General features: G+C 45.8%; 1 protein-coding gene across 1 annotated transcript in view; it reads left to right on the forward strand.

The window, feature by feature from the left end:
* Positions 1-1897: 1897 nt before the first annotated feature.
* Positions 1898-13678, forward strand: part of LOC117739128 (tau-tubulin kinase 1-like) — a 43694-nt gene continuing 31913 nt past the window's right edge. Inside the window, exon 1 of the mRNA XM_034545420.1 lies at positions 1898-2009. Within this exon, the coding sequence (XP_034401311.1) occupies positions 1898-2009 (112 nt within the window). The remainder of the gene's footprint in view (positions 2010-13678) is intronic.

The following is a 13678-nucleotide window of genomic DNA, read 5'->3' on the forward strand; positions in this document are numbered from 1 at the left end:
AGCTTTAAAACATGAAGCATAGACTTCTATTCAACCAGAGGAGTCGCCCCCTGCTTGTCAGTAGAGATAATGCAGCTTTAAAACATGAAGCATAGACTTCTATTCAACCAGAGGAGTCGCCCCCTGCTTGTCAGTAGAGATAATGCAGGTTTTAAGACATCGGCTTCACTCCCCAGAACTGAAGGTTTCTGCCTGGTTTGGCCGTATATTACTCATGTTGTGGGGACGTAAATCTGTTTACATATTCATATTGTGGGGACCCGGCTTCCTATTAGGGGACTAACTGCACATCCCCCTAATGTAAATGTAGGATTAGGTTTAAATGGGTTGGATTAGCATTAGGCAAACACTTACGGTTCGGGTAAAGGTTAATGTTTTTTATTTATTATAAAAATGATGCAGTGAAAAAGCAACGGGAATAAAGGATATATTCAAAACAATACAACATTCAACACTACGAAGGCTCCTTAACCAGGAAGGCACACTTTATTGGACCTGTCCATCTTGACAAAGGCAGCACAAACCAGATCCTCCTCCGTCCATTCTTACCTTTCACAATAAAAGCCCTGTCCGTGCATGGCAGGCCACTGATGGCGTTTGTGTGCGTTCGCTTATCTTCATCGTCACAGAGCACCACACACTCTTCAACCAGGTGTCCAGATGGGTGATAATTCAACTTAAACGTTTGTACGTGTGTGTGCTCAGGTGTTTTTCGAGGCGTCACTGTATTTTTTGCCGAGTCATGTTTATGCAGTTGCACCTGTATTTATGTTTCTGCGTTTGATGGATTTATTCGATGTAAAGTAGATCATGTTTATTCAGGTGTGTAGTCGAGTGTGTGTGTGTGTGTGTGTGTGTGTGTGTGTGTGTGTTTGTGGGGTTGAGAGCTGGAGCGGCGGAATCATCTGCAGTGTAATGATTATGGCTTCTCTCAGAGTCATTTGCTCTCTCCTTTCTTTCTTTATTTCTTTCTTTCTTTCTCTCTCTCCCCTCCTTTCTTTCTTTGTCTCTCTTAATAGCATCCATTTCTTTCTTTTTTTCACCTTCTTCTCTCCCTTCCTTTCTTCAATTCTTAATGTATTTTTTTTCTTTCCTTCCCTTTTTTCCTTTTTCTTTTTGTCTGACTTTCTTTCTGTCTTTCTTTTAACTCACTCTATCTCTCCCTGCTTGGCTCCCTCTTTCCCCATCCATGAATAATCCATTCACCCAAGGCTGCCTATGAAATAACCAAAAGTTATGGAGCACTTTACGAATCCCCCTCTCTCTCCCTTCTCCCTCTCCCTCTCTCTCTCTCTCCCTATCCCTCCCTCTTTCTCTCTCTCTCCCTCTCTCTCTCTCTCTCTCCCTATCCCTCCCTCTTTCTCTCTCTCTCCCTCTCTCTCTCCCCCTCCCTCTCTCGCTCCCTCTTTCTCTCTCTCTCCCTCTCTCTCTCCCCCTCCCTCTCTCGCTCCCTCCCTCCCTCTCTCTCTCCCTCTTTCTCTCTCCCTCCCTCCCTCTCCGCTCCTGTAATCAGGAGGCTTCTGCAGAGCATTACGCCTGAGTCTGAGGATCTGCATCTCTCATGAGGGGTGTGTGTGTGTGTGTGTGTGTGTGTGTGTGTGTGTGTGTGTGTGTGTGTGTGATACTCTGCGGCTACCCTATTAATATTTTCTCCCAGTGAGGTCCATGTTGTGTGTTGTTTACATTTAAATTGCTGTGTACGTAAGATGGGATGGGGGGAGGTGACAGAATGAGGGTAAAACAGCCCTTTATTCGTGCTCCTATATGGGATGCACAGGGCCCGAAGGCGCACACACACAGCAGATTTAAACTCCTGTTGTATATTACATGCAAAAACCTGAATAGATAATAACAGGGAGTGACACGAACACACATGACATGTGTACATACAGTATACATGCCAGATGGTAAAGACGGCGAGAATGCCAAAGAGCAAGAGAACAGCGAGGAGGAGGAGGAGGAGGAGAGGGAGAGGGAGAGCCAGATGGAGGTGAGGAGCACAGACGTGGGTCAGCGCTTTGTACCAAAGTCAACTCAAGGGATCCATAAAGTAAGAGTCTCTCCTTCTTCCAGGACGTCAAAGTACAAATGGGTCCCAGTAGATGGCAGGTGGAGGGGGGGAAACAGGTCTGATTTCAAATAAATCAATAAATCGTTATTTTTGGCAGTGCAGATTGTTATCCAGGTCCAAATTAAAGGGCCAGTGTGGAGCATTTCGGGTGATCTATTTGCGGAAATGCAATGTATTTCTTTTGGGTATCACCAGCTGTAAAACATAATAATTGTGTTTCTGTTCACTGAGAGTCAGTCACTTCTACATAGGGAGCTGGTCCTCTTCCTCAGAGTCCACCATGTTGCACCACCGTGCTTCTACCGTAGCCCGGAGCGGCCAAACCAAACACTGGCTCCATAGAGGGCCTTTTCCTGTTTGTTTGTATGTTAACTTAACCTGAAGGCCACCGTAGTTCTCTGCAGGCTGATGTCATCCCGCGATCGTGTAGCAATACATGTGGAAAATAATGCGGCGTTATTTGTAGAGAAGTCTTTGTTGACGTTTTTGTCTCGTAACGTTCAGACTTCAGTAACAGTAAATATGGCACTTCCATATTTTATTTTATTTTCCCAAACCACGATCTGTTCCTGAACCCAGTCTGTTGCCTTGATCTAACTGAGTTTCCTGTGAAGACGGAAGTTTATTTTGAAATGTAACGAGCGGAAATGGACACGTGTTGTATGAGGATACGTTGTTCTGTAGCGTGAGCAGCAGAGTGTAAAACCATGTGTCTGGTTATTCAGGTGGTTGCAATCTGCAACAACACCACTAGATGCCACCAAATCCTTTAAGTTGGGACTAATGGGAATTAGCACCAAATGGTTCAAATGATATAGATGTCAGAATATTTGCTTTGCTCACTCCGGCGCATCTTCCCTATGACTGCTTTGTTGTTGTGATGTCCCCTTTATCCATAATGAGCCATAATTCACTTCACATGTTGCTTCCCAGATGTCCTGGTGTAATAAATGATCTGTTTTACTTAATGAAAATCAAGGTTAGCAATCAAGGTTACTTCAAGGGCAATGGGTCATGCACCAGGTCAGGGTTTCCTGCTGTACCAAGTCCAACTAATCCCCCATCGCACCGTTTGAGCAGACCATTACAGACACTCAAGTTTGGCTACATGGAGATACGATCTCAAAGCTGCGAAATCAATCAGGAATTCGTGGCCTGCATTCCCATCTCTGTTGATGCAGGGACACATATCTGGAGACCGGGCATCCCATGCAGCCTCATTCAGAGAGGAAAGCAAGCCAGCGTTGCTTCAAAGTACTATCTATCTGCCGCAGCAGTTCCCCCATTTACCCAAAATAACGTGAAACGGGAACTCGCACAGCACAGCACAGATTTCCCGTCTGTGAAGTCCAAAAAGCCTGTTCATAATGGTGATGGTTGGCACTTTGGTGGTGAGGCAACACACCAGTTAGCGTGATGGGACTGATGTGACCAATGATATGTGTCGAGGTGTCCTTGTAAGCCAGGAGTCGGCAACCCGCATGCGGCTCTTCAGCCCCCTGAGGCTTTGACACAAAAAGAAGATATATATATATATTTATTTATGTTTTGCCCTGTGGAGAATCATACAAAGGGAACACCTCTTATCTTTGAGTTTGAGCTATTACTGTGTCACTGAAAATAAATACTTTATATTTTATATAAATAAAATAAAATAATAATGTATATTTGTTTAACTAAAATGTGCATGGATAAATTTAAAAAAGAAAAGTCACAGAGAAAACTAGAGAGTTCAATTCTGCGTGGACGTATTAATTTGCTTTCACTGCCAACGATGCTGGCTTACCCGTATGCTTTATATGTGACAGGAATTATGAAACATGTAATGTTGAAAGACTCTTCCAGAACGAGCACACAGCGTTTGCTGAACGAGCGAAGAAGAGCCATTTCTCAACTGCTGCAGCAAACTACAAATAAATCTACTTTCACGAAGTGTCCAAACTCCACTGAGGCAGCTCGTGAGACGGTGAGGAGTCCGTTAGTGGACACGTGTCCGTCCTCGGTGCTCGAGTCTAAAGCTCCGTCAAAGTGACGACGCAGATATGCGTTTTAAAATGGTTACGTAGTAGTGTGGACATGGCCATTTCATTTCAGGACCTACATAGTTGTCTGTCACGTGTCTGCAAATCACGGCTAGTGACGTAGAGCCAGAGCCTTCAGTTATCAAGCTCCTCTTTTATGGAACCAGCTTCCACTTTCAGTCCAGGAGGCAGACACAGTCACCTCATTTAAGAATAGACTTAAGACTTTCCTCTTTAATAGTGCTTATAGTTAGGGCTGAATCAGGTTTGCCCTGGTCGAGCCCCTTGATATGCTGCTATAGGCTTATAGGCTGCTGGGGGACGTTTTAGGATACACTGAGCACCTATCTCCTCTTCTCTCTCTACTGGACGAATTCACGTCTCTTATTGCACATTACTAACAGTACCGCCTCCCCGGAGACTGCCTCTTTTTACCGGAACATCTGTAGAATAATTCCATACCTGATATGTTCTGATCCCCTAAAGTTAGGCAGGATACGAAAGAGAACAAATCACTGTTTTTGTTACCTTTGCCGACATCTTGACTGGAAGGGGGCTGGGAGGGACAATTAAGTGGATCTCAACTCTTCTTTGTTTGGGAGGAGAGAGGGAGACACACCTGGTGGAGGTCTGCCCTCTACACCTTATAGTTGCTCTTGTTATTTAGTCTGTGTGTTGTGATGTTATTCCCCTGAAGTCTGTGAGTGGCAGCTTTTTACCGCTTTGTCAGATCCAAATAAATAGCAACCCTCCAAGTCAGTTCTCAGGTTAAGAAAATATTTGCGTGGGTCTCCACCTCGCAACGCCGTTGTGAAAACAGGTGTGTTGAGAGAAAGCCTCAGAGTGGTTACCGCAGGAGAGGACATCTGTCATCCGGAGAGAGGGAGAGAGAGGGAGAGAGAGGGAGAGAAGGAGGGAGAGGGAGAGAGGGAGAGAGAGACAGAGAGAGGGAGAGAGAGAGAGAGAGAGAGAGAGAGAGAGGGAGAGAGAGAGAGCCCTTTGCAGCCTGCGGTCGCAGCACTTTGAGACATTTTTACCTGAATAATACAACTGAGACGAAGAAGATGCTCATCGGGATGCACTGCGTATCTCTAGACGAGGACACCGCCTATCACATGTTAGGTGTTCTTCCACTTTACAGGGCGAGGGCTGCGTACGCCGCTAGCACGGGCAGCTGGAGTTGGAGAATTCAAGACTTAACCTTGGCAGCGCTAAAGCCGCAATTAATATTCATTTCATCCCCCCCCCCCCCCCCTCTCTTCTTCTCTGTTCTTATTTCAGCTCTTTTCTTTCATCTGCTCCCCTCTCATCCCCTCTCAGCTCACCACCTTCCTTTCCTCTTTCAACTCCCTTCACCTCCTCTCTCCTTCTGTTTTTTCCCCTCCTCTCGTCTTTTATCTCCTTTACTCTCTCCCTCTGTCATTTGGGTTAACTCCGTCACACTTCTTCCTCTTCTCCTCTCCTCGCCTTCCCTATTTATCTTCTCTCCTCTCTTCTGAAACTATCGCTTCTCTTCTCCCTCCCTGCGAAACCTTGCGTGTGTGTGTGTGTGTGTGTGTGTGTGTGTGTGTGTGCGCGCGCACGTACACACTTCAAAACAACAGAAAACTTCATAAATGCATTTTTTCTTCTGCTCTTCAACTTTAACCAACTTTAACCTGTTATACTCCACAGGACGTGATAACATGACACACGCACACACACACACACACACACACACACACACACCTGGGCGCTAGTTAAAACTGAACATAGCCCTGAATTTCAACGGCGGTTGGCTGTTCAGTAAGCAGGACCACAGAGAGATGGAGCTCCTCTGCGTTTGATGTTGGATACCTTCACCTGCTCCACCTCTTCTCATCCTCCTCTTCCTCCTCTTCCTCCTTCATACTCCGTCCCTCTGTCTGCCTCAACTTATAGTACCTAGCCTTCTTGGCACATCTTTCCAAATGCACACACACACACACACACGCACACAAACACAGCGCTTACTTAGTCTTCCCCTCTTTTGTGAGTATTTGACACTTTGTACCATACAGTTTTTTTTCTCTCCCAATCATATAAACCACACACACACACACACACAGACACACACACAGACACACACACAGACACACACACATAGCAATGAGGTAACACATTTATGACACATGCATGCCTGAACATCCACACACACACACACACACACACACACCATGAACGGAGAGAAACGGACATTAGCGTTAATGAAGCAGAAAGCACAGGCTTCTGTCTTTTTTCCTGTCTCAGTATCTAAATTGTGATTTCTGTATTTTTTTGGAAGAAAAAAAGATTCCAATGTGTCTGCCTCAGTGTGTTTGTTTCGACGCCAAGAAGAATTACAGCGCAGCAGATTGTGCATTGAAGAGGAGAAACATTTCTTCTTCTTTTTCCAGGCAGAACGGGAAGTCAAATAATTCATGCAAATGTTGCAATCAACAGTTGACACGATGCACACATCACACAGCGGCCATCTGCCGCGCGGAGGGCTCGCGCTGAATGTAAATGCGGCGCGGCGGCGAGCAGCTCACTTCAGCAGAATCACAGCCGCTCGTCCGACTGGAAGCTGCGGTCCGTGTCGGGTGCACGCGAAGCCTGGCGCATTTGATTTATAGTTCGATCGCAAATCAAAAGCCAAATGTGCTTTTGTCGACAGGTGTTCCCCGGCGCTCTGACTGAGTCACTGAGGGAAATGAATGGTTTCAGCCCGGTGGGGTCCGCAACAGGAAAGTAACCAGAACACGTCGGGCGGTAGGGTGAGATAGATGGATGGATTCCACTCCCATGGTATGGTCAATATGAAGCTACAGCCAGCACCCGGTTAGCTTAGCTGGTTCTGTCCAAAGGTAACTAAATGTAAAGCTCAATAATTAGCACTGTGGGCTCTGCTTGTTTAATCCACATGAAAAGCTGTCTTTATGCTAAGCTAAGCTAACCTGTAGCTTAATATTTAGCGTACGGTATGAGAGTGGTATTGATCTCTTTGTCACATTCTCAGTAGGAATGTGAATAAGACAAGGTCAAAAGGGTCAGATTATTTCTTGAAACAATAAGTCAGTGAATTGGATATAGGTTCTTATTTGAATATTTGCTACTACCACTAAGATCTGCACCAAAATAATGAGTTTTCTATCACACATAAGTGTGAAACATGTGGAGCAAAGCATTCGGTCTTTATTGACCTCGCAGGAGAAATCAGATTCCCTGTTGAAGGTGCTACACGTTTTCCTTTTCTACAAAATGAACACTAGATTTCCCATGATGCCTGCTGTTTTTCTGTCACAAACCAGGACAATCAGTAAACAACAGGAACTGGCTGTGATTGCCTTCGAAAGAAGAGGAAACAATGGCAGCTGCGCCGGTGCATCGGAGCAGCTGATCTTTTCATTGGCCAACGTATTTGACAGTAATTAGACAAATATTAGTGTTGCAATGATTTATTGATGTCAGAATGCCTCAAGTAAGCACATAAAAGAAAGAAATCAGGAGATGATCTGAAACATCTCTGCTCATGAATCAAACATTTTGCCAGCAGGGAAACAGAGCTGCCTGTTTTAGAATGTGCTTGACATAAGGGTGAACATGACAGATGGATGCGTTTGAGTACCTGATGTCATTATGAGTAGTGTGTGTGTGTGTGTGTTTGTTTATATGTGTGTGTGCCGCATGTGATGAGAATATAGTATGTGGTGCACCTGAGGCGTGGTGCCAAGGGTGTGCTCTGTGAAGGAAACTTTATCCTGAAAAGAAACGGGGAGGCTGAAGATCGTGCGTGTGTGTGTGTGTGTGTGTGTGTCTTGTGTGTGTGTGTGTCTTGTGTGTGTGTCTGCCCGGGTGTTGTGTTTCGCCATTGTGTTTTCTCCCCTCTCATTTCTCCGATGGCCATTGGCAGCATTACCTGCTTGAAATGCAGCTGCTGCCTGTGAAGCCTGAGGTCACCATCTGTCTTAGGCTTTCAGAGTGAGGACATTCTGGGGGAATGTGGACATTTGGGCCAGTTCTCACTCCTCCAAAGGCCTGTTTGAGGCTTCAGACTTGGTTTTAAAGGTCAGGGTTAGGTAATATATAGTTGTGATCACTAAGGTAAAGGTGATTTTCAATTCCCAGCGGTGCGTGTTTAAAACTGCGACCGTAATCCGCTTGCATTCGAGACGACATTGAGAACGCAATTAATTCAATTCAATTCAATTTATTTTATATAGCTCAAAATAACTCATTTCAAATTTGTCTCAGAGGGCTTTACAATCTGTACACATACGACATCCCTGTCTAAGGACCTCACATCAGGTCAGGAAAAAACTTTCACGGGGAAAAAGGTGAAGAACCCTTCAGGAGAGCAACAGAGGAGGATCCCTCTCCCCGGATGGACAGAAGTAATAGATGTCATGTGTACAGAATGAACAGAGTTACAGAGATACATAAACATATTACATCAATATGACAGAAATTATTAATAATGAGTAGTAGGCATGGACCACGAGGCCAATGAAGAAGGAGGCTAAGCCCAGGCCAGGGGCAGGATGCAGGAAGCAGGGGCAGAGAGTCAGGGGGCGGGGCCTGTGAAGTCGTATGGGAACGTCATTTTATTTCAGGAGGCAGTGTTTCTGTTCCTCATACCTGTGACAGGTTTTGTTTTACATGAGCATACATGAGTCCCGGTGAGTGCGTCTCAAACAGAAAATCCATGTGTGCTGTTTTACCAACAAGTGGTGAACCGTGCATGCCTTCAGCGTGCTTTACATGATCGTTGACTTCCTAAGAATGTGTCTCTTTGTCTGTGCTTGTCTGCCGTGCATGTTGCCTCCTGTGTATGTGTGTGTGTGTGTGCGTGTAGGTGTGTGTGTTATGTTATCCGTCCTGTGCCTCCAGAGAAAAATAGGTAAAGACAATTTGACAGGCTTCTCAGAAAACAGCCAACTCTCGGGGGCTTGTCAGCACCGCGACTGGAATCCTTCACATTAACGTGTGTCTGTGTGAATATTTAGTGTATTGAATGTTGGCTTCCTTTTCTGTGTGTGTGTGTGTGTGTGTGTGTGTGTGTGTGTGTGTGTGTGTGCGCAGGTTGAGAGTTGCCACTGCACAAGCTGCATGAGCGACTTTCACCTTTAGGACTGTGCCCACACACGTTCACGCTTTTACCAACACACACACACACACACACACACACACACAGATCTGCCCCTGAGAAATGCTCGCAACACCAGCTGTGGCGTAAATGTCATGAGGAGTGAAAGAAGAGCACAACACCTGAGCCCAGACAGGTGCACGAGCTCCGTTTCTCCTATTTGTCTTTTTCTCCCGTCAAAGAACAAATAACCATTTAGTTTTGTGAAAATGTCATTTATTTGACATGGCCTTTCTTTTAAATAATCAGCATTCTCTCTCTCTCTCTGTCTCTCTCTATCTCTGTCTCTCTCTTTCTCTCTTGTTCTCTCATGCGTGCACACACACACACACACACACAGACCCCTAACCTTCCTAGACTCCTTCTGTCAGCAAGGTGACCAGAGGAGAAGACAGCATACATTAGTCCCATTGACACCACGCCCTTTTATTATGTTAATGACCACCTGATTTGCATGGATGGTGTGTGTGTGTGCGTGTGTGTGCGTGTGTGTGCGTGTGTGTGCGTGTGCATGTGTGTGTGCGTGTGCATGTGTGTGTGTGTGTGTGTGTCCTTCTGTCAACTGAAACTAATGCAGACCTGCTGGTTTTCATATAGCCTCGCTTGTATTTGCTTCGGCTCAGATTCACGAGTGGTGTGTGTTTTTTTAATCATTAAAGCCTGCGTGTCGTTACTCGCAATACATTTACCTTCTTTGTTGTGCTCATGCATGCGCAAAGCCCCCCGTCGGCTGTCGCCCGGCAATACGTTTAACTCCACAAATGCAGGTCACGACTTTGCTCCTCCCAGCTGCGCATCACACATTAAAGGTGTGTTCCGACCATCGGTATGTCATTGTCAAACTAGCCGTGATATCTGGGTGTAATTACAGCAAACAAAAGAGACCCCGACAGAGAGAATCGGGGGCCTCAGCCTGCACCGCTGTAATCGGTGCCCCGCGTTTCCCGGAATCGGCACCGCCGTGTTTCTCGTAGAAACCCCCGTTGCGCCGGGCTCGCTGTGCCCGGCGGTGAGGCTGCCGATGGGCACGGTCTCGCTTGTAGTGGTATAATAGCACTAATGCCTCATTGAACGTGGCAATGGCTTATTGTTGATAACCAGCACTTAGCAGCTCTAGCTGGTCTAATGAGAGCCGGTTGAAGCGGCTGCTGCTTTGTTTCACTTAGACTCATATTTTCGATATTGATCAATTATGAAAGTATAGTCGCACATATGTCGTGGTTTAAACAGACATCACTGGTGTGAAAAAAAGCCTTCAAAGCCACTGTAGCTCATTTTACATAATCTGTGTGTGGCTTTTAGCTCTTTCGTCTCAGTGTCCCATTGTTGGACCAGTATAGAGGGAAGGTGTTTTTTATTTTTTTTTAAACTGCATCAGAAAATATTTGTATTCAATATTATAACTTTAGTTAAGTTGTGGTTCAGTTCAATTCAGTTTATTTTGTATAGCCCAATATCACAAACTACACATCCCTGACCTTTGACCTCACATTGTATCAGGAGGAGGATCCCTCTCCCCGGATGGACAGATGCAATAGATGTCATGTGTACAGAATGAACAGCATTACAGAGTTACATAAACACATTACATGAATATGACAATGTATGAATGGGCCTTTACAATCCATGAAACAGAAGGAGGTAGAGAGGAGGGGGGGCGGGGCGCATCAGCAGGGCCAACGCGGGAGGCCGGCTCACCAGGCATCAGACACCTCCAGGTCCAATGGACCCTATGAGACGTGAAGTCACAACGACTCCGGGGAGGAAGCAGAGTAATAAGGTGCAATGGAGAGATGTAAATTCATCCATAAGGAGAGAGAGGGGATGAGATAGGTGCTCAGTGTATCCTAAAACATCCCCCACCAGCCTATAAGCCTATAGCAGCATATCAAGGGGCTGGACCAGGGCAAACCTGATTCAGCCCTAACTATAAGCACTATTAAAGAGGAAAGTCTTAAGTCTATTCTTAAATGAGGTGACTGTGTCTGCCTCCAGGACTGAAAGTGGAAGCTGGTTCCATAAAAGAGGAGCTTGATAACTGAAGACTCTGGCTCCCATCCTACTTTTTAGGACTCTAGGAACCACAAGTAGCCCCGCATTTAGTGAGTGCAGCTCTCTAGTGGGGCAATATGGTACTACAAGCTCCTTAAGATATGATGGTGCATCACCAATCAAGGCTTTGTAGGTGAGGAGAAGAATTTTAAATGTGATTCTTGATTTTACAGGGAGCCAGTGCAGAGCAGCTAATACAGGTTCAATGTTTAGGATCAGGCTGCAATTTTGGTTTAAGACATTCAAATAATTCAGAAAGTGAAGCGGTTCCAGTGCTAACCAGCTAGCCCTGGCCCGTCCTGTCCTGTAATACCACTTGTACCTGGAGAGGCGATAGTGAGTCCAGTCTGCCCTACACGTCCAACACAAGGACGAAGAAGTAGAGCTGCCCCGAGGGCTTGACGACCAAGTGGAAGGTACGGGGGCCGCGTACAGAAACCAGACAAACGGGAGACGGACCCCCAGTTTGCAGCTAGCTCGAAATAACCCCAGAATCGGGGGGGGGGATCCAGGGGGGGGCGCCCCGACTCCCTTGGGTTCAGTATAAGACCCAGCACTTCATCAGCATTCTACATAAGCACACGTCCTATTCTGTTTTACAGAAAGGAAAGATGGAGATGGTTGGATTTTGATATAAAAAAACAAAAAGAAATGTTTTGGTTTTTTGCATATATTGTTAAATAGGCGCAGAACATGAACTGACATGATCTGAGAGTCAAATGTATTGAGCATGTTTGTTTGTATGTATATGCCTGCCTGCGTGCGTGCGGATGTATTCATTTCCGAGAAGAGGCCTCCCTTCATGCTCGGTTAGCCACCATAACAATTAGAGTCCGCATTATTACCCCCCATTAACATCATACAGGCCTCGATCACACACACACAGACACACACACACAAACACACACACAAACACACAATGGCTCAGAGCCCATAGGGGCTAATCAAGCCGCTCATTATTAACAACTTTGATGCAATGCAACTGGTCAACAAAACATCAAACAAGCTGGTAACTGCATTTGGGGAACACACACACACACACACACACACACACAGAAACACACACACACACACACACATGGGGCTGGATTCTCCTAAAGACTCTTCAGTTCCACCTGCACACAATGTGTCATTTGAATAACTGCGCGTGCATGTGCACGTGTCTGAATGCATGGGAATCGTGTCACTGCTCCTCTTTCCTCCGCTCCTTGGCGTGCTACGTGTTGTCTTCTGGAGTTGAAGTGCTAATTACCGTCGGCCTCCTGCAGCACCAGATTGGAGCTGCCAAGGGCTCCGAGGCGGGACCCGCTCTCCTTCTGAGGCGGCCTACCGCCTCTGCGTGATGTTACCTAAGCACGTAAAAAAAAATGTAAAAGAGCTCTGCGATGGTCGGTAAAATGCTTTAGAGGGATCTCACATTTTGGGAGGGGGTCCAGTTCCCCTCGTGTCTCGCTTGCATGCGCTTCCCCTCCGGTTTTCACTTGAACAAATTCACTCTGCACATTCAAAAGACATCCCACATGTGTCTGTTATTTACATGTTGAGAACAAATTCGAAATACTTTGTAAAAGAATGTGTGCTATTACGAATGTAAACTTGCATTGAAATGAGAATTAAAGGTCAAATACGTATTTATATATATTTGTTTATTCATCAAGTGCAGGCTTAAACGTTCAAATGCCAAAGTGCTGAGGAGAGGGCCGGGCGGTCTGCGACTGACAATGGTGGTCCGCGTCCCAGCTGATGACCATCAAAGAACACCGGCTAGTGGAGCCGGGGATCGAACCGCCGATCCTCTGATTAAAGGACGACCCTCATCACCGCTGTCGACAGTCGCCCTCAATGATATCTTCTTAGTAGTGTGCACATACAGTATATAGTAAATATAGTCAATCCTCACATAGGTTTTGTGAGTAGAGTGGCTGCAGTGAGCACCACCCAACACTCTCCGCCTCCTACAGCCACCTCGCCATCACAGATAGCCGTGTTGTTGATGGCTGTCCCTCTCAAGCAGTTTCACGTCATTGACATGCACTTTGTGGGAAATAATTAATAACTGGCTACGGCCATGATGATCCCACCATGTAGAGGCGCTCCCATGTATTTCATCAAGCTGTATCTAGCCAGCTGCATGTCGCCTGGTTCACTACAGCTGTATGAACACAAAATAAACTATAATGCTGGCATTTAATTGCAATAAACATATTTTTTAAAAAGATGCCAAAATAATTAAATAATGTATAATGTCGGAATTCATGTTTTGTTAGTTCTCTCTGCAAGACGACAAGCAAATCACTTTTAAAATGCTTGTTTTCTGAATGGAGCTCAGCTGGAGTGTTGCTAGGCTATGCTAACACTGTAGAAGCTCCATCAACACAAATAACGCCCCAG

The sequence above is a fragment of the Cyclopterus lumpus genome, chromosome 11 (assembly GCF_009769545.1).
Source record: "Cyclopterus lumpus isolate fCycLum1 chromosome 11, fCycLum1.pri, whole genome shotgun sequence".
NCBI classification, from domain to species: Eukaryota; Metazoa; Chordata; class Actinopteri; order Perciformes; family Cyclopteridae; genus Cyclopterus; species Cyclopterus lumpus.